The 25,574-nt window shown below is 35.4% G+C and overlaps 1 protein-coding gene and 1 long non-coding RNA gene across 2 annotated transcripts; one reads left to right on the top strand and one right to left on the bottom strand.

Moving 5' to 3' along the window:
• Positions 1-3,469, top strand: LOC108222530 (uncharacterized). The gene is made up of 4 exons (XR_010292430.1): positions 1-446; positions 548-872; positions 2,264-2,391; positions 2,953-3,469. It is a non-coding gene; the product is annotated as an uncharacterized LOC108222530 (long non-coding RNA).
• A 7,562-nt stretch (positions 3,470-11,031) lies between these two features.
• Positions 11,032-13,225, bottom strand: LOC135152717 (uncharacterized). The gene is made up of 10 exons (XM_064093799.1): positions 13,103-13,225; positions 12,736-13,005; positions 12,610-12,659; positions 12,375-12,545; positions 12,114-12,293; positions 11,925-12,029; positions 11,761-11,839; positions 11,577-11,681; positions 11,397-11,487; positions 11,032-11,276 (listed from the first exon to the last, which is right to left on the bottom strand). Exons 1-9 carry the CDS (start codon positions 13,223-13,225, stop codon positions 11,401-11,403), a joined length of 1,170 nt encoding a protein of 389 aa, XP_063949869.1. The 3' UTR covers positions 11,032-11,276; positions 11,397-11,400.
• Positions 13,226-25,574: the final 12,349 nt, after the last annotated feature.

Genomic DNA, 25,574 nt, shown 5'->3' with positions numbered 1-25,574 from the left:
ATGGAGGAGACCGGGGAAGGGGATGGGCCAGTGGGAGGGGAGATGGAGGGGATAGGGGAAGGGGAGGGGCCAGAGGCAGGGGAAATGGCAATAGAAATGGAAGAGCAGATGGAGGAGACGGGGATAATGATGGCGGAGATGATTTTGACTATTTTTTAGATGATGATGTAGCGATGCTGATTGAGAGTCTTCAACGCAAGACTTGCAAGGTGATTATAACAAAAGGCTAGTAAATGAGGCCCCCAAGCTTGGTACTGTGCACTTTGTCGACGGATGGTATTATAAATTGTATTTTTATTTATTAGCTTTGGCACATTGTTGTTATTTGTTTTTTGATGTATTTTATCTTTGTCTTCTTAATAATTTCAGTATTGTTGAGCCTCGTTATAAAAAGACGTTGGCCATAATCCAAACTTTCTGGGACATTGATACAATGAATGCAACTGGTAAAACCAGAGATGTTTTTCTGGCTCGATGTGCCGAAGATTTTAGGGTATAACATCAACATCATTATATGTGTAATATACCTTGTATCCATGTTTGGCAGGTTTACTATGACCACGATTCTGATAAAGAAATAGGAGACATTTATGTGAAAAATCATATACAAATTAACTTCAAGAACATACTCCGTAAGGAGAAGAGCCGAATAGATGAGAGAGTTAAACTAGCCAGGAGTTTGGGTTACATGCGTGCCAATAGACGTATATATGTTGAAGCCGCATTATTTTGGCGATGCTATATGGGACAACATTAATAAGCACTGGGAGTCTGAAAGGTTTGAAAAGGCTTCAGCAAATGGGTGGCGAAACGGCGCCAAAAAGAACTTCAATCACAAAAGTGGAGCCGTTTCCTTTTGTGTGAGACGATCAGTATGTTCCTATCTAAAATATACACTTATCCTAATTGTTACAATGCTATGCTATTGTTCTTATCTTAATTCACTATGCTATGCTTGTCTTCACTTACAATGCTATGCTTGTCTTATGGAATGGAGAAAGTATACGAACATAAATAAGAGAGTAATTGTTGTTGTATATTTTACACGATGCTATTTAATGATTATTGTTTCCTTACATACTGATTTACTGCATATAATTCAGTAGTGATAGATTTGTAGAAAAATATGATTAGGGCGTTTTAGGTCATATAGCTGCATCTCTACTGAATAAATGTATTAGGTCAGGAAAACTACTGTCGCGGAGGTCAGGAATCATAAATGTGACAAGCCAAAATTTGTATAATGTTTTTAGTAAAACAATAAGTTAACTCATAACTGTTAACAAAAATAAAAGATGTAGTAAACGGCAGAAAAGAGAAAATCTATGGGATAAATTGACGTAGTAATATATACTGCAGGGTGCACTTGTAATCACCTGTTGCTCAGTCGGGTTTGAAATCGGAAACAAGTTTTTTCGTGGGCAACACTTCTTCTGACCAATTTAGTGGTTAACCAGACTACAATTAATCTCATAAATGGGGTGACATCCCCATTTAGACCAGAATTTTTAAAGATTCTTTAGTAGATTGATGCATGTTTGAGTTCCTTGTTACCAAATCATACCAATCATATTCAATTAACTATTCTACATTAACATTACAAAGAAGCTCTAGTTTGATAAACAGATAAAGATTTTAGTTGCTTTGAACCCATCCAGCCATCTGAATTCTGGTTCAGCGGATGCTTAGAGAATCTTAAGATTTTTTGTGCCTTTTCACTTACGTCACTTTTTACATATACCTGCATCTGCCCTCTGTAACTAAGACATAACTCCTTCTGCAACATCCGCGCCTGCATCAAGCTACAAGTTATGTAAATACGTATATAAAAAATATCTACATTAAGTCTCTGAAGATAATAACTTCATTGGTCGAGGACATTCTTTTTGAAAATAACTTGAATTAGTAAACCAATAAGTCACTGTGACTGATGAAAACACTGTACAGCTCCTCAATCATAAAGTTGTAACTTGTAATTTTTTCTGTTTAGCTGGAATATTTTTTCTCCGAAGCAATTACAGTGAGCCATGGTGCTGAAGAAGCTGCATAATTCATCTTGAAAAACATTATTATTACATTGAATCTGATGCAGGATCGGACCTTGATAATGTGTTCGGAGATTAGAACAAGAACTTGAACTAATGAATGCAGTATACATTTAGACCAGTTCAACAGCATAGGCGAGATAGTAAACCATATGATAGTGTATCTATGTATCACTAGCTTACCTTATACATATGTTATTTTGTTGTGATTTTTACAGGAGTTGGATACTAATTTGGAGAGTCCTATGACGAATCTAGAATTCTTCAAGCATGTCTATAACATCGAGGAGCCAACCGTGAAAAATATGATGGTTGGTTGCCTATGAAGCATGAGTGCGGATGCGCGGTACGTGGATACGGGAATTCATTAAATTCCAAAATATGGGGATACGACAAATATTAAAATATTTTATATATATATATATATATATATATATATATATAATTCATAAAATGCATTTAAGTAGAACAATATGGTGGAATAACTAAATAATCATTCTTAAGTCTTGACAATTAAAATACATATATAACTATTGAAATTTAAGTGATTTAATCGAGCATAATCATGGCTTCCATAATTTTGACCAACTAATTTTAAGTTTTTTTTATTAAAAAAAGTTTTAAAAAATTACGCTTTGTGCCACTGCCGCACCCCCATCCCCGCACCCCCGCGTATTCCCATCACTGCCTCCACCGATACGCCACGTGGCATATCCCGTGCGTATCCCGCTGCACCCCCGCACCCCCAAGTATCCCCTATGCAGTATTCACCCAGATGAAGTATCTCTGCTTTCTAGTTGGTTGCATATTTTCTAATAGTCCATCTTAATGATGTATATACATATATTATATTACATTCTATTTTATTATGCATGTTTTCATTATTTTTTTGTATTCTATAATGTAGGAAGCTATACAGGCGAGGAGCTCTCAAGAAGTCCCAGAGGCCCCTCTTTCTCCGACTAGCAAAAGGAAACAAGATTTGTATGTCCTTATGCCGGCCAGGAAACCAAAAGAAAAATAAAATTATCTTGTACCCTCGAAACAATGTAACAAAATTGTTAGGAGCTGGTGAAGCATCTAGATTGAATGCAGCTCAATCCACTCAGGACTCTCAAGTCATCATTCCAAGAAGATCTCAATTATCCGTAGGGTGCTATCAGAGGTCACAAATATGGTCAAGTATTTGGACGGAATGAATGAGGTGCCTCAGGCCCAACTTAAAGAAATGTTGAAAAAACTGGCCACTACAGCTTTTCCGACAGAGCTAATGCAGTTCAACAATCAACATGGGATCCAGAGACGAAGCCAGGATACATCTTTAGAGAGGGCCAAAAAAATTTCATCAACACAGTGAAAAATTCGATAAAATAAATAGAAAAATACTAGTAAAAAATTTATAGTAGAACTTTACGTTCTTTTAAATCAGGAAATCATATATATAATTGTGTCAATACAAATATCTTTAGCTATTTTTCTTTCAATAAGCATGATCAGGAAACTCATCTTAATAATTATAAGTCACAATCTTTAATCAACAAATAACACACATTAAATGAAGTTGTTTTAAGAATAGGAGTAAACAGTATTTCAAGAATCTCTCAAAAACTAAATATTTTGCTTTTTAAGAAGATGATAAGTTATAGTTTCTAAACAAGTAAAATTTTGAATTGATGATCCGAGTTGGTCAATATTAATAATAATTAAGAAACTGATAATGCATTAGAACTAGTTTTATTTTACAATAATGAAAAAGTGAGGTACATGTTTTTGGGATAAAAAAGACCGACATGAATTCTTATTTTTTTAAAAAAAAGACATATTGGCGTCTACCTTTAGCACATACGAGACTCCATAATCTTTGTTTTTAAAGTGGTTTATTGTATATATGCATATTTATATTTTTAAATTTAGTCTAATTTATTTATAAGAGAAGTTTAAGAATTAAAAAAATAAATGTTACAAGACTAAATATATTTTAGGGGGGCCAAAATTTTATATTTACATAAATATATAGATAAAATATAAATTTTTTAAAAATTATATAATACATATTTTAACATTACGGCAACCCTAAGGGGGGGCCATGGCTCCTTCTGGCCCTTTGTAGCTTCGTCCCTGATAGCTAGGATCAGCACATGAGAATTGCAAATGAAGTTATTGGTCAAGTATGCGAATTGTGACAAAATTATTATGGAGGTAATATATTATATATACTAGCCTTTAACCCGTGCAAAGCACGTACGGGTATATAATTCGTAATTTATTAATTATAAGTTAAATCTTAACATCATTTTATTAGTTTTTTAGTATTAATGAATTGGATTTAACTAAAATATATTAACCAACTGATTATATCTTCAAACGTAAATTTAGCTTTCACAATTTTTTATCTATCTATAAATATTTTTCTGATATTAATATGTGACAGTTTATTGTTCAATTAATTTTAAATCAAAATTTTCATATTTCATATATCTTCATATGTTACGTAATGGTTTGTGTTTGTAATGAAATAAAACACGTTAGAGTTAAATTTCGAGTAGAATACATTATAATCAAAAAGTAGCGTCTCTAATTATTTATATGTATTTTAGACAAAAGATATTCAAAACTGTATATTTATAATTATTTATAATTAGTTATATATTTATCTATAAGCATTTTTTAATATTAATATATGTTATTAACAGTAGTTTCACTTTTTTTCAACTGATTATAATTATATTTTAAAATATATTAATATACATAAGGAGTGTTTTTAGTATATGAAACTGTTTAATAGATATGTACATGTCGTAGATTTTTAGTTTTAAAGGAGAGTACCAAATCAAAATTTTGTACGACTACAAATTATACTGATGTTGGCTTTTTATATTATAGTATATATATATATATAGGCTCATGATCAAATAGAAACCACTTTTAAAATAAAAACTAGGAACCAATACAAGTTAGTGATATCCTCAGTACAATTTAGTGATATTCTCTTTACGATTTAGTGATATGTGTTGCACGAATTAGTGAAAACTTGCGAAAACTGCCCAGAATTTCTGAATCTGTTCTAGTTGCCGATTCAGGTGGTGGTTGCGGTGGTGGAGATAATGGAGGTGAAGGTGGAGATGGAGGTGGTGGACATGGAAGGAGCCTTTAGCTTTGTCCGGCAGATTTTTGGCAAAGATCTGGAATTTAAATCGGCATTAAGCTAGATATACGGTACTGTAGGTGAGGAAGACCGAGGTGGAGGTGATGAAGGTGTAGGTGGAGGTGGAGATGGGGGTGAAATGGAAGGGGCGGTGGAGGCCGGAGGGGGGTTGGATTTGGTGGTGATATAAATAATGGAGGCCGACATGGAGGTGGTGGCTATGGAGGGTCGGGCGGCATGGAGGTGGAGAGAGTAGCAGAGACTTGGCGGGGGTGGTAGGGTGAAGCTGCCGGAAGTGGGGTGGAGGGTTGGTGGGTTGGAGAAGAAGAAGGAGAAAGTGGGGTTGTTTGAGAATTTAGTGATATTCTCTTAGAAATTTAGTGATAGTTTCTAGTTTCTAGAATAAGGAGGTTTCTATTGGAGTAAAACTCTATATATATATATATATATATTAATTTAGTGAGTAAAAATTGTGACACTTATATTATAAACACTTTAGAGTCCCTGACACTTTCTTATATAAATCTTCATATATGACACTCAACAGGCTTGTGGTTTAGCTAATTTTTTTTACATGCATCTACAGTTTTGTTTGTTGTACAATTTTCGTTGCAAGTATATCATTTTTCCTTTTTTTCTTTTTGCCACTCTCTCTCGTTCTCTCACTATATATTATACATCAGACTAGTTTGGCCAAGTACCATAATAACAAACATTCTTGTGATCATAAGTCATAAGACATGAAAGGGTCTAGCTTACCGGGGAGTCTAAAATATTAAATTAATTAAGCTAGCGTAATTTGCATATCTGGAACAAGTAGGACTACTAAAAGATAATTCACTCCTGGTCATCATTTGTACAGGATAGTAATTTTGTGAGTTTTATAGTGTGGCAAGAATTTTTGGACTTTAGTAGAGCATCTCCAACGCTAACATTGAAAACTGTTAGCTAAATGATGCTTAGCTAAAATTTTATTGAACCTGTAGTAATTTTTGCTCCAATGGGGTTAGCTATAACAATCAGCTATATTTAAAATATTATCTTTTTACTATTTTTGAATATATAATTAAAATACATTTAAATAAATTTGCTATGCATGAAAATCAATGTTGCATTTTATAAAACTATAACAAAATTATAACATTTTAATATTTATGTCAATATGTTAAAATAAACATTATAAAATAAGAAAATAATTATAACACTTAATAATATTACATAACATCATAACTTTATAAATTAAAAATATAAATAGTATATCTATATATAATATAATGATACACATATATATAATTTGTATATTATAATATTATGTATCAAAAACTTACTTGACATATGTTAAGTTATATATTGATTATTAGAATTTTTTAAATGTAGTTAACAATAAAATCATATTTTTTGACCTTTTATTAAATAACATTTTAATTTATAAATTAAAAATTTAAATAATACATCTATACATATAGTAATTATGAACATATATAAATTATTTTTATATTATATTATTATATATTTAAACTATAATTTAGATATTTTAAATTAAGTATTGAAAAAAGATTTAAGTTAGTATGTTATATATTATAAATAAAAAATAATAAGATTTGGACTAAATAAAATAATATATATATATATATATATGTATGTATGTATATGTATATTCAATATAAGTAAAAATATACAAGTTAAATATATATCTTTTAGCTATATATATTCAATATTTTAAATTATATATTTAAAAAGTGATTTAAGATATTATATTATATGTTATAAATAAAAATAAGAATTAAAAGAAGGTTTGGTTTAGACTACCGAGAAGATGTTTTGTAAGTTGAAGGTGACGTGGATTGTTTTAGATGATGGTAGGAGGATCAGCAAATGTGATGTACCCTTTTTTCGGCAGGTAAAATTATACCTAACAGGAGCCTGCGTTGGAGTAGTCATTTATTTACACATTAGGTGGTCTATAATTTTAATCTTTTGGAGTCATTACTGTGACAATGGCTTTATAAGGATTAATTACCTGATGATCATGTTACGTGAGTCCTCCGATGCCTGCCTTATTTGCTTTTATGGCCATGTTATTTGTGATGGTATTATTTTCTTATTCACTCAGTTATATATTTATCCTGATTTTGTGAAGTAGTCCATCTTTGCTTATTTATAATTTAGCCGACTACTTTTGATAATCGTCTAGGATAATGTTTCAGTAGTTCCAGAAGTTCCGGAAGGCCCAAAGGAGACTGATTTCTGGGAGACTGATTTCTTGTTCAATGGGGAGCTCAACGGGGATGATGATGATAGGAATTTGATTCATTATACACTCTATCCATAATTCCTAATTAGTAGGTTAAATATGTAGTATGTACCAATTAGAATCTATGGGATGATTATTTGTTAGCTTGAATCTTATGTAATCAATCTTTTGGCAAATACTCTTTGAAATTAAGGAGGGCTGTTGAACTTGAAATTGTGTGCTGTGTTAACATGCTAATGCAGTTTTAGGATAATTATTATCTCAATTTTTGTTGATACCCCTTCCCTCTTTGATATAATGATGTTGGGTATTGTACAATAGGTGAATGGTTTTTGAAAGAGGGTAGCAAAAAAAGGTAGCAGTTTTTTTTTTGTGAAATTACCATATAAAAGCGACCGAAAGTGTGGTAGCTTATAAAATTTCACCAAATTTTGGTGGTATTTATTCAGTTTTGGCGGGAGATTCAAAATTTGAGCAAAATAATGAAGTGAATTGGAGAAATCAAAAATTACATAAAAGCGACCAACAACGCGGTGACTTTTATATAAAAGCCACCGCCCACCGAAAATAAGAAAAGCTACCCTCTTATGAGTCACCAACTTACTTCGGTCGCTTTTAATCAAAAGCAACTGGTTTCGGTCTCTTTTAGCTAAAAGCCACCGGAATTGATGGTGACTTTTAATCATTTTTCTTGTAGTGAATCTGATATCTGAAAATTTTGCCGACATAACTTTTGTAGGCACAAACTCAGTCTTTTATATGTGAGGATAGACTATAGTTAAGAGCAGTATGATTTCGATTTCATTCTAAATTTATAATAGAAGATTCAAATAAATGAAATAGGAGCAGAACCCGAACATTTGACTTCACTGCTAAAAAAGACTATAAAAGTTCATTATTAACCAATTATATGGAAAAATCATAGAACCAAATATGGTAATTTGGGGTTTACTATTTGTTCTTCTAATCGACCTACTCAAAGTTAAGCGTAAGCGTAACATTCAAATAGTCGCTTGATATTTTCATGTTGAGACTTTAGAATTTGTAAATGAAAAAGAGAGTTTTTTTTATTTGCAATAATAATTCACAGCAATTATTAGGATGAAGTCGCAGCAAAAATTCAGAATGAATTTAGAGTAAATCCAAGCACATCTCATAGATCTAAAATTTTGCTGCTTGTCAACAACAAGAAAAGGTTCCTCAGCAGTTACATTTAGCGAGGGTCGAGGACACACTACAAGGAAAACAGCATCAGACAACGGTTTTTGCCCGTTGTCTCAGATCTCGGAAAACCGTGGTCTATCGAGACGCCGTCTGATATGCATATCAGACAACGGGCGAACGGTTGTGTGATAGTGCGAAACACAATGGTTTACGCTAAATAAAATGTTGTGCTACACCCAGAAACAACAACGTTACTCTTAAAAAGGAGTGTTGTTATAAACGCTTCTTAACAATAGTAGTTTTACAAATTTGTGTTGTTAGTAAGACTATCCACAACAGTTTTAATAGTTAGCTAGACTTGTTGGTAAGAGGATCATACAACGAAATTTGAAGTAGAGATGCTCGTGTTTTACTCTCTATCACAATGGGTTATGAGCACAAGAACACTTGTATAAAGACCCTTCTAACAATATTTTAACTTTTGCGGCAGTTGTGCGAAAGCTCTTGTACAATGATTTTTGTTCTACAAATGCTTGAAAAATATCCATTTAGACAATATTTTTAGCTCTATTATTAACTTGTTTGTATGTCTCTTATACAACAATTTTATTTTTCAAATTACATTGTTTGTAGACTTTCACACAACGGTTTTCTTTTCTTTTTCTTTTGTGTTTGGTTATTTCATACAATGGTTTTCTTCCTACCAACTTGTTGTCTTTTAAATATTTGGACAACTGTTTCTATTTCATTACTCTTGTAAATCATTTGTTTGGACAATAGTTTTGTAATAAGAAATTAACAAGCTAGGCTAGAAAATGTAATTAACAATTCAAAAATTTGTAAACAAAAGTTATCATTCCAAACTAATAAACACCATTACAGCCAACCAAATATATCATCAAATATCCACCAATATGTCCCGTGAGGATGACAAATCCCAAATATCTAAATAACCTAAAGATATACAATAAACAAAACATAAATAATCAATCTTTAATTGCAACGTCACCGGAAATTAATCAACTTGGCCTTGTATATGAGTCAATATGTGTTTCTATAGTTGCGAGCTCCATCATTGGCTGCCTTGGTGGTGCAGTAATGGAATCTAGAGTTCATCGGTGACTTGGCAGATTGCTGGCAGGATTCTTCATTCGGATGGCAGCATGACAGCAACACTCTGTGCACTAAAGCATGTTGCTTAAATATGCAGTTAACATATATGCATGTAGTTTAAGATTAAACTTGATAATAAACCATATACATGCAAATAAATGAATATAACAATGCCGAAACATCACAATTTAATTTTAGAGTTAATGATACTATGCTCTATAAGTTTTATGAATTAGAATATTGGTACTGTAGTGTGTTTATTACAGAGCATTATATATGTTCCAACAATGTCCATCGAAAACACCTAGCATGATAAATTGAACTATTGAAGTTTCTGGATACACCAATAGTAACAAGTACTGAGAACAACATCTGGTAACTCTAGTTTGACAAGGTACCATTGATTTACATGGTGAAGAAGACTACTAGTTTCTATGGTTGACCAGACACCATAAATTTACATGATACTACATTAGTAGGAAACTGATCTACAGAACTAAAGGAACATTAACTAACTGACTAAATTGTTTCACCAAACATGATATCTCAGACTAGAAAAGTAGCTAAAGTTGGACCTGCATACCTCACCATGAGGGCGAGGAATCATTGGGGCGCTTGATCTTCAATGATGTCAAAGGTTCCACTTTTGTCTTCAGATGCCTTTATAAATGTGGCAGAGCTAATATAAACAAAGATACAATCACATTAAGGACATAAATTTTCCATATGGTAGAGTTATTCTTAGTCACATGCCAAAATAACTAAATCCATATATAATTGATTTTTTGATAAATTTACATGACCAAGGGTTTCACTAGTACAGAATAGGTCTTTAGCGTCGGTCAAATTAAGCCTTTAGCGTCGGCGTTCCAGCGTAGTATATGAACCCGACGCTGTAGGTACGTCTCTTTTGCGTCGGGTAAATAACCGACGCCTAAAGTCCACTTGCCACGGTTAAACAGCGACGCAAGAGATACTCTAACCGACGCTTAAAGTAACGTAAATGCGTCGCATAGTAAACAACCGACGCTAAAAGTATAGTCTATAGCGTCGGGTATAAAGATTGCCGACGCTAGAAGTCTTACTTAAAGTCTCTTTGCTGTGTATTATATGCGTCGCTAGTCAAACAGCCGACGCTAAAGGTTACATTTAATGCGTCGGTGGTCAGAATGGTGTTGCTTAAGGGCAAACATATAGCGTCGGTCGTATTCTTCAGAATGCCGACGCTATAGGTGTTTTTTTTTAATAAAAATATATATTTATGTGCTTCACGTGCTGAGCCATTGCTTTATATATAAAATTAACCATGTGCATTAGTTAGGAAATCCAACAACAAATACCAAATGTCTAACACTAAACTAATCTTAAATAACACGAACTCGATTAGGAATCAAGTATGTACATTAGAATCAAATTACCCCCATCTCTTTTTGTGAAAGTACAAGTCTAACACTAAAAAAGGTCTATGAAATCAATGGAGGAATAAGTCTACCCCTGTCTTCACTCGTCCACGTCATGAAAAAGCTTGAAGTGGCCTCCACAAAGTGTCAACTATCTGCATATATATAACACGAATAAATCAGTAATGTATATGATTACAAATGAATACATATAAGTTATGATAACTAGCTAGAGTGGAAAAAAATCATTTAATTCAGTGAAGTTGTTTTCAAACCTGATTATAGACATTCAATTGTAAAATATTCAGCCCACAACTCTCGCACCTCATTAATTTCCTTCTTTGTATACGTTCTTGAACCAAGGCCCTTGCAAATGCAAATGATGATAACATATTGAAACAAATATTGAGTTTAATATTCTTAAAAGAATTATTAAGTATAGAGTTATTTCTTACCTCTTTCCACTTGGTGTTAGGATTTTTTTGAGAAAGCATGATTATTTCATACATGTACCTCATAACAAAAAAACCACACTCCGTACCTCCTACTTGTTGAGGACACTACAAAGAGAAACAAAAAGTAATTATCAGAAAGAATCATGTAAACAAAGAAAATCTTATTAATGAACAAGATTACTACCTGAACATCTGTATGATACCAAAGAAATTCCTTTCTGTTATTTTTCCTGCCACCTTGCAGTACATACAGTTTAAATGCGCTGTGCAATAGGAATAGGTCAGCACGTAATTCGCATATCTTATATATAATTAAGTACTGGAAATTAAAATTAAAATATGACTTACGTCCGTGCAGGTGTCGTCAACCGTATATCTCGTTCCCTTCTCAACGAATCGAACACATAAATTACACTTTCTTCCAAACAAAACAGAAGCAACATCCAGTGATCACTACAACAATGTACACAAAAATGGTAAACATGCATAGATTCTAATACCAACAAAATGAATGAAATATATTAATTTTGTTCTTACTCTTGGATGTATGGTGCATAGATAAAACGCTTATCTTTGTTCGTACCTAAAAACTCTGTCATATACTGACTCACTTCCTCTATACGTTTATAATCACGCTTGTGATTTATCACCAGTCTAGATGGTGACATAAATGCAAATGTATCATTGTTCAGCTCTTTGCACAATTTCGCTATGTACCTACAACATAATGTATCACAATAAACATGCATAGTAATAAACAATTCAAGAGCAGATTAAGGAAAAAAGGACTATTCTTACTTCAAAAAGATTTCCAAGATGGGTATATTTAACCAGCACTTTTTCAGAAATTGATCAACATCTTCATATGTCACATATATAGGAACTCCTCCATCTTGAAAAATAAAGGTTGCACCTTTGGAACCAGACTGTTCAAGCAAGTAGCGTAAAGATCGACAATTCTGAGTTGAACTGAGTTGAATTTTCATCACTCATGCCTTTCTTTATTGGTGTCACTGAACCTTTACTCTCTGGCCTTTTAACAACATTTTCCGGGCCTTTTTTCTTCTCCAACAACACAGGATCCTAATAAATCACAATTAGAAGCACAAAAAAGCAATTGAATGTGAAAAAATTTAATGCCTTAATATAAATTATATACCTGTCCTAAGATCACAAGCTCCTTAGGCCACTGCACAAAACTACCCTCAGCATTTCCTATTGTTTCATGTTCAGAACAGGGCACTGGAAGGGGAGTCATTTGAAATTCTGGTACAACATCATCAACCGACACTCTAACATTTTGAGTGGCAACTGGATTATTATGAATCATGTTACCCCCTTCATTATTCGTCGGGAATACAGTTCCCCTAGCCACAACAACTCTACCTTTTACCTTATCTAGCATGCAAAGCTGACAAAGAGTGGGTGTCTACATTTTCAAACAAGTACAATAGCATTAATTAGAAGTTCAAATTCATAAAATGAAGACAATTATAGTATGAAAACTAACTAGACAATTGTTATACCTTCACCTCTAATATATGATCTTCTCTGCCTACTGACTGGCAGCTGCTTCGAACAATATTAGGGCTTGGGTTTCCGATATCATCCATGAAATTATCCTCTGGGAGTGATAGACTGAAAGGCATATGTTCAGCCTATTTGTATTTAAAGAGGTACAACTCAACTCAGATAAGAAAGCTCAGTAAATAGCAAGTCATCGGAATCAGTACGAAGAACGTCAAATGATTTATGGAAATCATATGTCAGATAAGTTCCAGGATGCTGCTGCACGCCACTGAAAGAAGTTCATTAATATGTTCAAGCCTCAGTGCACAAATAATCTTTTGTGGCACGTCCAGGAATTCAGAAGACATAAAGTTTCTATACTTTATTTCATCAGAAGATTCCATTTAATGAAGATGTACGTACAAGACGAAGACTCGACGAACTAACCAAATTCTTATTGTTTATTTGACGAAGAATATTTGATTTAACTAGATACAGATGAACCAGACAGTACATCTATGTATCAGTTATCCAAATTAAATATTTGAAGTCAAGCAGAAGTGGTAGTTCGCTCGTTCGACAAATCAAGAAGAAATTATTCAAGTTTAAAGAAGACCGGAAGTTGTTCTACTGAAGATTGTGTGATTAAATATTTTAATAGACTATTATTTCACTTCTCAAATAATTATATTAATTATGTAATTTATTTATTAAATTAATTCACTCTCGAATTAATTTAATTTATGAATTTATATGATTAAATTAATTAAGTGAATAATTTTCTATTTTAATATACCATTTTATTTCTTTATTTAATCACAAAAATCACCTCAGCAAGACAATTCTGGATTGTCTTGCCGAGTGGATTCATCATGCTTCCAAGACAATTCTTCATTGTCTGCATTAGCCTTGATTGAATCAGCAAGACAATCTCTAATTGTCTTGCCGATTCATTTCAATGGTGTGCAAGACAATCCTTGAAGATTGTCTTGCCGAAGGCATGTGTAAGTCTGCAAGACAATCTGTTTGTCTTGTCTTGCCGAGAGACACACTTCCAGCAAGACAATCTGTTTGTCTTGTCTTGCCGAATGCTTAAGGTGTGCAAGACAATCCTCCATTGTCTTGCCGTTTGTAGTGTTTGTCTTTCTGACAAAGGAATTGTCTTCCCTTCCCTTTTGATTGTCTTACTGACTTGGTTGAAGCTTGGTAGACAATCTGAGATTGTCTTCCCTTGCCCCTTATTGTCTTGCCCAAGCCTAGATTGTCTTACCCTTCTTGTAATTGTCTTTGCTAGCTTGTAATTGTCTTGTCTAGTGATTGTCTTGCATGTACAAAGCCTTGCCTATAAATATGGCTTGGTTTCTTCATTTGAAAGTGTTCATTCACTTTGTATTCAAAGCATTTGTAAAGCTTTCAAGTTGTTAGTAACTTGCTTGTTCGTTATATCCACAGTTTTCTGTGCTTTGATAACCCGGTTGTTTTAATCACTAAATCTAGAATATACCCTGTCGAATTTATTCTACGAACTTTAGTGGACATTAAAACTGAACCATATTAATTATATAACGACTTCAAACATTGTTATATTAATTAATTATAATCTGATTAACAAATCATATTCAATCAGATTCACTTCCGCGACGATTTGGTACTGATTGTATTCAACCCCCCCCTTCTACAATCATATCTGGACCTAACAATTGGCATCAGAGCGGTTGATACCATTTTTCCGTATCAGATCCTATACACACTCTGTAACGTCCAAATATTTTTTATTCGAATTAATTTTATTCCAAAAATTAATTTTGATTAAAAATATTTTTCTTTCAAAAATCTAAATCTCTCCAAACACTATTCACTTTAAATTCCTAAAAAATGAGTACGCAAAAGATCAGTAGCATTAAAATCCCACCGTTCAGCCAGGAACACTTTGGCCTATGGAAAAGGCATATGTTCTTATTCCTCCGAACTGCGAACAGAAAATACATCGGGATTTTAGACAAAGGTGTTACTACTCCGATGAAGGTCATATTAGCACACGAAGAGGATGGTGTGTTGATACCTCATCAGGTCATTCCGAAAGAACTTTCTGAGTACACAGACGAAGAGAGTGATCAGATGAACTTAGATGATGCTCTTCAACTAATCTTGGTTGAATCTCTAAACCCAGTAATGTACAATGCTGTTGTAAATTGTACGAACGCCAAGCAAATCTGGGATACATTAGAGATTATCAATGAAGGCTCAGAGGAAGTTAGGGAAAACAAGAAAGAGATACTGATGGCCCAGTATGAACAGTTTGGTTCTCATCCCGGTGAAGGGATTTCAGAAGTATTTATCAGACTTAATAATTTGATAAATAATTTAAATCTGAATGGGAAATTCTACGACAAGAAAGAGGTCAACATGAAGTTTCTCTTAACCCTTCCTGAACATCTGGAACACAGAATCACTGCCATCAGGGAAAGCAGAGACCTGAATGAGATTTCTCTGGAAAGACTCTACGGAGTTTTGAAAACTTATGAACTGGAGCAAGTTCAGAGTAAACAGAGATATGGCTGGGGTAAAACACAGAACCATTCGAGAGCTCTAGTTGTTGAGTCACCTGTACTGGAAGAAAAGAAGAAGGATGTTGTTGTTCCTTCTGAGACTACTCAGGAATTTGTTGTACCTGAGATGGGTCAGACTGCTTCTACCAGTGGTGATGAAGAGTTCTATACAATGGAAGAGCTGGAACAGTTAGAAGATCAATCTCTATCACTGTTTGCCAAGAAGTTTGGAAACATGAGATTCCGGAAGAACCCTTCCTATAAATACAAACCTACTGTTAGTAAGTTTCAGAAGGGAGGCTATTCATCTTCTACAAGTAAAGGAGGATATAAAACTGGGATGGTGGACAGAAGCAAGTTCAAATGCTTCAATTGTGGTGAACCTGGACACTTTGCAACTGAATGCAAACAGCCCAAGGTTCAAGGAAAAAGAAAAGATTCGTATGATGAGCTGAAGCAGAAGTATGATGCACTGGTTAGAAAGCATCATGGTACTTCTGGAAGTCAAGGTTTCAAAAGCAAGTCTTATCTGGCAGAAGGCAAAAGCTGGGATGATACAGATAGTGATGAAGAGGAGCAGCTAGGGAATGTTGCTTTCATGGCTACTACTGGATCATCTTCACCTCCTCCTGCTGGAAGCTTTCAGGTAGATCCTACATGCCCTAAACTGTTTATGCAATTAGGACTTGAAAGAGATGATGCTATTAAAAGGATGAAAGCTGCTAATCTTAAAATTGATACTTTAGTCTTAGAAATTCATGCTTATAAAATGAATGAGATGAAAGTATTAAAACCTAAAATAGAACAATTGACTATGGACTTAGGATTACAATGTGCTAAAGTCAAAGTTCTAGAGAAAGGTGAGATTGCTTTAAGACTTCAGCTAGACGAAGAGAAAGTGAAATGTAAAGCCTTTAAGGATGCCTCCTTGATAGTCAAAGAACTCAATGATAAACAAGAGATCAAGAGAACTGTTGGAATAGGCTTTGACTATAACAAATCTGTAGGTAAGGCTAGTAACATTACTCCTTTTAAGAAGAGTGCTGAAGAGAGAGGGATTCCTTTTGTTTTGAAAGATTCCCTTAAACCTTTGTTTAAAACCTCAGAAGCTGAACCTCTTTTAGAGACTCCTGTTGTCATTAGATATGAACTAAAACAGGAAGACCTTAAAATGAAAGAGAGTAATGAGATGAGAGATGAGATTCTGACAAACCTGAAACCAATTAAAGTGAAAGGCAATGTTAGGTTGCCTAAAGCTGGTTTAGGTGTCAACTCTGAGAGAACTAAATTCAACAAGCCCAATAATTTTGTTAATAGTAAGAACAAGAACAATAGATGTCATTCTACTGAGAACTTTAAATCTGATAATAAGGTTAGAGTAGAATCTATTGATGTTCCTACTACTGTGACTGATACTTCTGTTGCTCCTGCTTTTGATGCATGTCATAAATCTTGTAGTGTTGATAATTGTATGACTTGTGCTTTCAATTTGATGTCTGCTTATTTTAAAAATTTGCATGCTAAAAATGAAAACACATCACCTAGACAACACACAAACAACAAGCATGCTAGATCAAAGACTGCTAGTCCTTCTCACAAGAGAAAGGAGACTTATGTTCCAAAGCCTAAAACCAAGGTTTATAAGGCTGTTGTTAAGGAAGTAAGTTCAGTCAAATCTGAACCAAGTATCAGTCCAAGAGGCTCTGTTGTATTACCTGATAGAAATCAGTTCTTTAAGACTGCCGGACCCAATCAAGTGTGGGTCCCAAAGACTGTCTAATCAAGTTGTCTTTTGCAGGGTGCCAGTGGAGTTGTTCGTGTTACCTGGGTGCTTGACAGTGGAGCGTCAATGCACATGACTGGCAACAAATCCCTGCTGGAGGACATAAGAGAAGGAGCTGGCCCTACAGTCAGTTTTGCTGATAATAGCAAAGGTCGTACTGTGGGATATGGCAAGTACAAAATTGGGAGGATCATCATAGAAGATATTGCAATAGTTGAAGGACTTCGACATAATCTCCTGAGTGTCAGTCAATTCTGTGACAAAGGTTATTATGTTCATTTTGAAAAGGAGATATGTATCATCAAACATATCAAGGATAAGCGTCCTTCACTATGTGGCATAAGGAAAGGCAATATATTCGTAGCTGATTTGTCTTCAGGACCAGGAAACGAAGTTCACTGTTTCTACGCCAAAGCGTCTGCTGAAGATAGTTGGTTATGGCATAAGAAGCTCTCACACCTCAACTTCAAAACCATGAACTCTCTAGTCAAGAGAGATCTAGTGAGAGGGTTGCCTTCCCTGGAATTCTCAACTGATGATCTTTGTGAAGCTTGTCAGAAAGGAAAAGCGAAGAGAGCATCTCACAAAGGCAAAACCATCAATACCATTACAGATCCACTTCATTTGTTGCATATGGATTTGTTTGGCCCCGTGAATGTTGCATCTATTGATGGAGGAAGATATGCCTTAGTCATTGTGGATGACTTCTCGAAATTTACTTGGGTTTACTTCCTCTCTTCCAAGGATGAAACTCCCCTGACAGTAATTGATCATATCAAGTTGGTTGAGTTGGAAAAAGGTGTTCCTGTAAAAGCTGTAAGATCAGACAATGGAACTGAGTTTAAGAATCAAACTCTAATCAACTTTTACTCTGAAAAGGGAATTAGAAGGCAGTATTCAGCACCAAGGACTCCTCAGCAGAATGGAGTCGTCGAAAGAAAGAATCGTACACTGATTGAAGCTGCAAGGACTATGATTGCTGAATCAAAGCTTCCACTGTACTTTTGGGCTGAAGCTGTGGCCACTGCTTGTTATACCCAGAATAGGACTTTGATCAACAAGGATCATATGAAAACTCCATTTCATTTGTATAAAGACAAGAAACCATATGTTAAACATCTTCATGTCTTTGGAGCCAAGTGTTTTGTTCTCAAGGATGGTGAAGAGAACTTGAACAAGTTTGAACCAAAGGCTTCTGAAGCAATTTTTGTTGGTTATACAAATAATGCTTATAGAGTTTTTATAATTGATACTCTGTCAGTGAAAGTTAGTGTCAATGTTACATTTGATGACACTAAACTTCCAAGTATACAATCTGCTGATTCATCTGAATCTCTGAAGTTTGACAACTATCCAGATTCTGATTCAGATGATGATGTTCCACCTGAGGTTGCAACAGGAGATGACAACAATGATGATGATCCAGGCAATGGTGGAGGAAATAGCAATAATGCTGGAGATTCCACTGATGCCAGTGGTGGATCATCAAGTCAACCTGGCAACAACTCAGGGGGAGCTGATGGATCAACTAGTCACACATTTCAGCTTAATGATAATACTGCTGAATCATCAAGGACACAACTTCCAAGGGAAAGGATTTGGAGCAGAGATCATCCCTTTGATTTGATTATTGGTGATCCTGATGTTGGTGTAAGGACTAGAAGTGCTACGACAAATGAATGTCTATTCTCTGGGTTTCTATCTCAACTAGAACCAAAGAAAATAGAAGAAGCACTTGCTGATCCTGATTGGGTTCTTGCCATGCAAGAAGAACTCAATCAATTTGAGAGACAAGAAGTCTGGGCCCTGGTTCCAAGACCAAAAGGAAAATCTACCATTGGAGCTAGATGGGTCTTCCGTAACAAGTTAGATGGTGATGGCATTGTTGTAAGAAACAAAGCCAGACTGGTTGCAAAAGGTTATTCTCAGGAAGAAGGAATTGATTACGATGAAACCTATGCTCCAGTTGCTCGTCTTGAAGCCATCAGAATATTTCTTGCATTTGCTGCACACTCCAACTTCAAGGTATATCAAATGGATGTGAAAAGTGCATTTCTGAATGGAAAGCTAGAAGAAGAAGTATATCTGGAACAGCCCCCTGGCTTTGAAAATCCAGAGTTTGCTGATTTTGTATACTTCCTATTCAAAGCTGTCTATGGACTCAAGCAGTCACCAAGGACATGGTATGACACTCTCTCTGAGTTTTTAATAGAAAACAACTTTACTAGAGGTGTCATAGACAAAACTCTCTTTTACAAATTGCATGATAAAGATATGATATTTGTACAAATATATGTTGATGATATTATATTTGGTTCTACTAACGATAACTTGTGCAAGAGATTTGCTAAGTTGATGCAGAGTAACTATGAGATGAGTATGATGGGTGAGCTGTCCTACTTTCTTGGTCTTCAAGTAAGCCAAAAGGAAGATGGAATATTCATTTGCCAATCCAAGTATGTCAGAGATCTTCTTCGGAAGTTCAATCTAGAAGACTCTTCACCGGCAAAGACACCCATGGCCACTGCCACAAAGCTTGACCAGGATAAATCTGGTAAGAAAGTTGATATCACAAGCTATCGTGGTATGATTGGCTCTCTACTTTATCTTACTGCAAGTAGACCAGATATCATGTTTGCAACATGTTTGTGTGCTAGGTTCCAAGCTGATCCTAAAGAATCACATCTTATAGCCGTCAAAAGAATCTTTAGATATCTTAAGGGTACACCTGGTTTAGGTATTTGGTACCCTAAGAATACTGGTTTTGACTTAACCGGCTATACAGATTCTGATTATGCAGGATGCAGGATTGATAGGAAGAGTACGTCTGGAAGCTGTCAATTTCTAGGACGTCGGTTGGTTTCCTGGTATAGCAAGAAGCAGCACTCTGTGTCTACCTCTACTGCTGAAGCTGAGTATATAGCTGCTGGTAGCTGCTGTGCTCAGATCTTGTGGATCAAGAACCAACTGAATGATTATGGTGTTGTAGTAAACAAAATTCCTATATTTTGTGATAATACAAGTGCCATAGCCATTTCCAACAATCCGGTTCAACATTCAAGAACCAAGCACATTGATATCAGGTATCATTTCATTCGAGAACATGTCATAAATGGTACAGTGGTGTTACATTTTGTACCCACGACTGAGCAAATTGCTGACATCTTCACGAAACCACTGGATGAATCCACTTTCTCTAAGCTGGTTTGTGAGTTAGGGATGTTAAATATGACATAGTTCTCTTGTATATATTTTTCATATGCATTATATGTTTTTGTATATTTTTGTGAATTTTCTGTATAATTATATCTATTTTATTAGATTTTATATGATTTTCTGTATATTATCTGATATTATTCTAATTAATTATGCATGCCTGTAAATTAGTAAATGATTTTCTAAATGCTCATACACTCCCCTGTAATATTCTCTAGGCATTTAGATAATTATTTGTAATTATTTTGTATTTTTCAAAATTAATTAAGTATAAATATTTGATTTTAAGTTAATTCATTTTATTGAATTAAAGTTAAAGTCGTAAATAGTTATATTTAACTAAAGTTGAAATTTACAAAATATTCGTGTATTATATACTATTGTTTTTATTATAGTTTTTTTAGTTTAATTGCAAAATGTTTTATCTTTTAATATAATCAAAAATCCTATTATTTTTATTTGATTTTCGGCAAGACAATGGTTTTGTCTACAATTAGGCTCGGCAAGACAATTAGATTGTCTTGCTGAACCGGTTTTTCACCGATTTTCAAACAACTCGGCAAGACAATCCCATTGTCTTACCGAGTCTGTCTTAAGTCAGTTGTCGTATCAGTAAGACAATCAGATTGTCTTACTGACACAGCCTTTTGTCTGTTATACTTGGTCTCGGCAAGACAATTTTGAATTGTCTTATCGAGACTACTCTCCCGTTGTCTTACTGCGTACGTGTATATATATATCTACAAGACAATCGTGCAAGACAATTCGATTGTCTTGCTGATCCTACTTCATCTTCTCCATCTGCCCTCTCCTATACACGATTTCCGTTCATTGTTTTTCAAGTTTTATCATCAAAAACTTGCTGGGTTTGGTTTTTACAAGCTTTCACGCTTGCTGGTTACTCGATTTCGTCCTTGTTTAAACGAAACTCTGCCGGATTTTAGTCAGATTTTCGCCGAAGTTTAGTCGATTTTTAAAGCTCTTCGACTGAGTTTGTACTGTGGATTGACTAGAGTTCGATTAATCTGTGTTATTCGTGTGACCTTCGAACTGATTTGAAAGGATTTGGAGTTAGGGTTCTTGGTTAATTTGGGGATTTTCTCAATTAGGGACTGTTTGGCTGATTTTGTGAGTTTGTGGTGTTTGAACTTAAGGGAGTGTTTGGCTGAGTTGGATTATTTGACTAAGCTCCATTTTAATTAATTAACTTTTAATTCGAGATTATTCTAATATTTCGAATTAATAATTAATTAATCAAGTTTAATTATTAATTGAACTTTGCGAGATAATTGAAAATTAATCTTTTATTTGAAAATTTCTCGCTTAATTCAATTTTTAATTACTAAAAATGGCCGGAGAATTTGAGATTGCTGAGACCAATTATTGTGCTAACCTAAACTACGAGGATTGTTCTGATCGTTTCAAGAAATGGATTCGCTTTCTGACTCAACAAAGTCTTGTCAGTACTGCACTAACCGCTGATGTTCCTATTCAAGTGCAACCACTCTTCGACTTCTACTCTAATGCCGTCAACTCTACAACTCTCGAGAATTATAAGTTGATTGGTGATCTACCAAATAGACGAAGGATTGTTATAACTGTTGATGATGTGAACAGAATTCTAGGGTTTCCAAGGAATAACTTTCAAGTGGAACCAACCAGTGCTGAGTTAACTCAATTCTTCCAAGACATCCACTACCAGGGACAGATTTTTCTCCCTAGAATGTCTAAAAGCAAATTGAAGGCTGAATGGGATGTCTTCTTCGATACTTTGGCAAAGGTATTTGCTCCAACTACGAGGCAGAATTTTCACAATATATCTTCCATGCTACAAATCTTTGGATTCTCCGTGGCTTACAATCGTCGAATTAACTTCGGGAAGATATTACTAAAGGAGATTATCAGAAAAATGGGTTCTGTCTCTCAGAGATCCATTCATGAAAATGACAAAGTGGAGTGTCACTTTCCAAGGTTCTTAATGCTATTCTTAAGTGACAAGATGAATGATGCTGATAGAGCAATGTACGTTGATTCTGCAGTGGTGCCCATTCTAAGAACTTGCACCAAGATTCAATCAAGACTTGCTAATCAAAAGAAGCATGAGAATGTGCCTCTTGTTGTGACTCCTTACATGTTGGAACAGTTTAATGTTCCCCTTCAACCTGTCCAAGTTCCTCAGCCACTACAACAACAACAATATCAACCGGATCAACCTGAACTTCAAGATAACCAACCTCAGGAACAATCTCCTCCTCACAACTTCCAACCACTTCAACTTCTACAAGATTATCAATCATCCAGCCAATCCTCACATTACTCTCCCTACAACCCTCCTTATAATTCTCCACAACAATCACCTCACCAATCATCATACAATTCTCAACACCAATCTCCTCCACAATACAACTTCTTCCCAGACCAACAAGCCTCCATTCTTCCCTCTCAATCTGAACCAATACCTTCACCTACACATCCACATACCATTCCTCCACCACAATCCACCTCTCAGCCTCTGCCTGCTGATTCTGCTATCAATCCAGAGCTACAGGACTTCAGGACAGATTTACAGGTAGCTCAGGTACTTTCTAATCTCACTGATACCTTTAATATTGATATTGCAGATTTTGATTGTGATATTGGATTTGATTTCCAGACTCCCAGCATTGAACCTGTCAACACCCAGGTTCATAACCAAGCTGACGTTTTCGTTTCAACAACTGATTCTTCGTCAAACACATCAACCGACACTACTCAAACACCAGTTGTTCGAAAGGTAGCCCGGAAACGGAGTGGTAGTGCAATTCTGAGAGAACCCGCAGCTCTGTCTCATAAGAAGCAAAGGGTGGCAGAACCGGAGACAACTGCAGCCGCATCCATTTCCTCCCAAAAGGATTTGGACACTGACATGGTAAATATACAGTCTCTAGATTCATTCTCTCCACAGAATGCATTTATTGAAATTGGCCGTCCGACCGCGGTATCCTGTAAAGAGTCAAGCACGCAACTAGCACTCACGCTAGTTGAACCTTTGTCTTTTGATTCTTCACTTAGAGAGAGCACAGATATTCAAAAAATGTCATATGAAAAACTTTCTGATCAATCTTTCTTTTTGGATCAGGCTATACTTGGCAACCTGCAAGTACATCCGCCTTCACAGGCATCTGAAGGACAATTTGTTCCTTCACAACCTACAGTTCCATCTTATGGTACTATGGTTGTCTATACAGGTACTGGTGACGGTGTGACAAACACGAGTGAAATCAGGCAAACACCGAGCGAAACACATGCACGAGAGGATAGTGATAAATCTTTGAGTGTTCGTGAGGTGAGTGCACACACCAACACTGATCTGTTACAGGAACAATTGGCTGCTATGAAAGCTGAGATTTCAAGGTTGAATGCTGAGAATGCCAGATTCAGAAGTGAAGAGTTGGTGACTCTACAGGAAAAAGTTGTTGATCCTTCATATTCTTCTCTCAAACAGGAATTAGATGCTCATGTCAAGGGTATTCATTCTAGGATGGACAAGTTTGATCAATCTCAGGAGCTCTGTCTGACAAAGCTTGGAAACTTGGAGCAAACTCTGGCTCAAGTTATTCATCACTTAAAGCTTAATCCGTCAACAGCTCAGTCCACTCCAGAGGATCCCTCAACTAAGGGGGAGAAGGATAAGGAAGATAAGGACAAAGATGATCACAGCAATGCTGGTGATAGGAGTAATAAGGATGATGCTGACAGGAGTGATAAGGGTGGAGAAAGAGCAAGTGGCAAAGAAACTTCTGAAGCTGATAAAAGCTATAAAAGGTCTAAAGGCAAAGAACCACTACATCAATCTGAAAATGTCTTCAACACTGACAATTATGATGATTATCCCAAAGACATGGATGATGATGACGTATTCGATGCTACCTATCGTCAGGCTGAAGAAGAAGGTAAATTTGATGAAAGCTATTTGTTTCAGGAAGAACCTGTTGATCCTGAACACGAGGAGAATGTCAGGAAGTTCAAAGCAGAAAATGAAGCCAGGAAGCGTAAGCTTCGTGATTATCAGAAACTTCTGGAAGACAAGTTGATCACAGAGGAACAAATCAAGATTGAAAAGCAAAAAATCTATGATGCTGCGATCAAGCAGAAGAATCTTGAAATTAAAAGAAAAGAAGGAAAAGGCTGGGACATTGCTAGGAGAATATTCAATGGACCTCAAAGGGAAACTTTCGATGATAAGAAGTTCTTATCTCTGATATATGACCTTCGAGAGGTGAACCCTGATGAGGATGTGTTTATGCATGCCTTTGCCTTAGAACTGGAATATGTAACTACTGCTGTTAGGGGACTGCTAGAAGAATGGGAGCTGATTGTCTACACACGGAGAAATGGTTCATTCAGACTATCTGTCGAATTTCTCAAATCATTCTCCGTATCTGAGCTCTGGGTACTTCGCAACAAAGTCAAGCGTTGCTCAAACTTGAATGAACTTCTTCGTGACAAACTGTTGGATTGTGCTGTTTTCAACAGTCCTCAGGTTGTTAAGAACCCTTACTGTGTCAAGTTTGTTCACTTGGAAATCCTCTGCACTGTCTATTTAAATGAAGAGGCTTTGCCAAAGTACCCTGCCAAACGTCTGGCTCTAGCATCCACCTTACTAAGGACCAAGGGCTTCGCATCTAAAGCCAAGTCTGATGCTGATGATGTAATCTCATCCTACTGCACTCGAAGAAACATTTCTCAATACTTTCGGAGGATGAAGGGTGTAACAAAATCTCAGCCATCTGACTTCCGTGAAGACCCTGTGGATCTGGAAGTTCTTCACCAGCTAGCTCTGGCTCGTGAAAGAAAGAAGCGTGGAGAATCCACTGCAGCTGAAGAGCCTACTCAGAATGAGCCTTCTACTCCAATTATTCACTATTCTGATGCTGAAGAAGGAGAAGTCACTCATTCTGA

The sequence above is a fragment of the Daucus carota genome, chromosome 5, assembly GCF_001625215.2.
Source record: "Daucus carota subsp. sativus chromosome 5, DH1 v3.0, whole genome shotgun sequence".
NCBI classification, from domain to species: Eukaryota; Viridiplantae; Streptophyta; class Magnoliopsida; order Apiales; family Apiaceae; genus Daucus; species Daucus carota.
This window is presented reverse-complemented; position numbering and strand designations above follow the sequence as displayed.

Coding starts and splice junctions, on each gene's coding strand:
- LOC135152717 (XM_064093799.1), bottom strand. CDS start 13,225: ATGCCTTTCAGTCTATCACTCCCAGAGGATAATTTCATGGATGATATC. Junction 13,006..13,102: donor ATCATATATTAGAGGTGAAG/GTATAACAATTG, acceptor TTGAAAATGTAG/ACACCCACTCTTTGTCAGCT. Junction 12,660..12,735: donor AGCTTGTGATCTTAGGACAG/GTATATAATTTA, acceptor GTGATTTATTAG/GATCCTGTGTTGTTGGAGAA.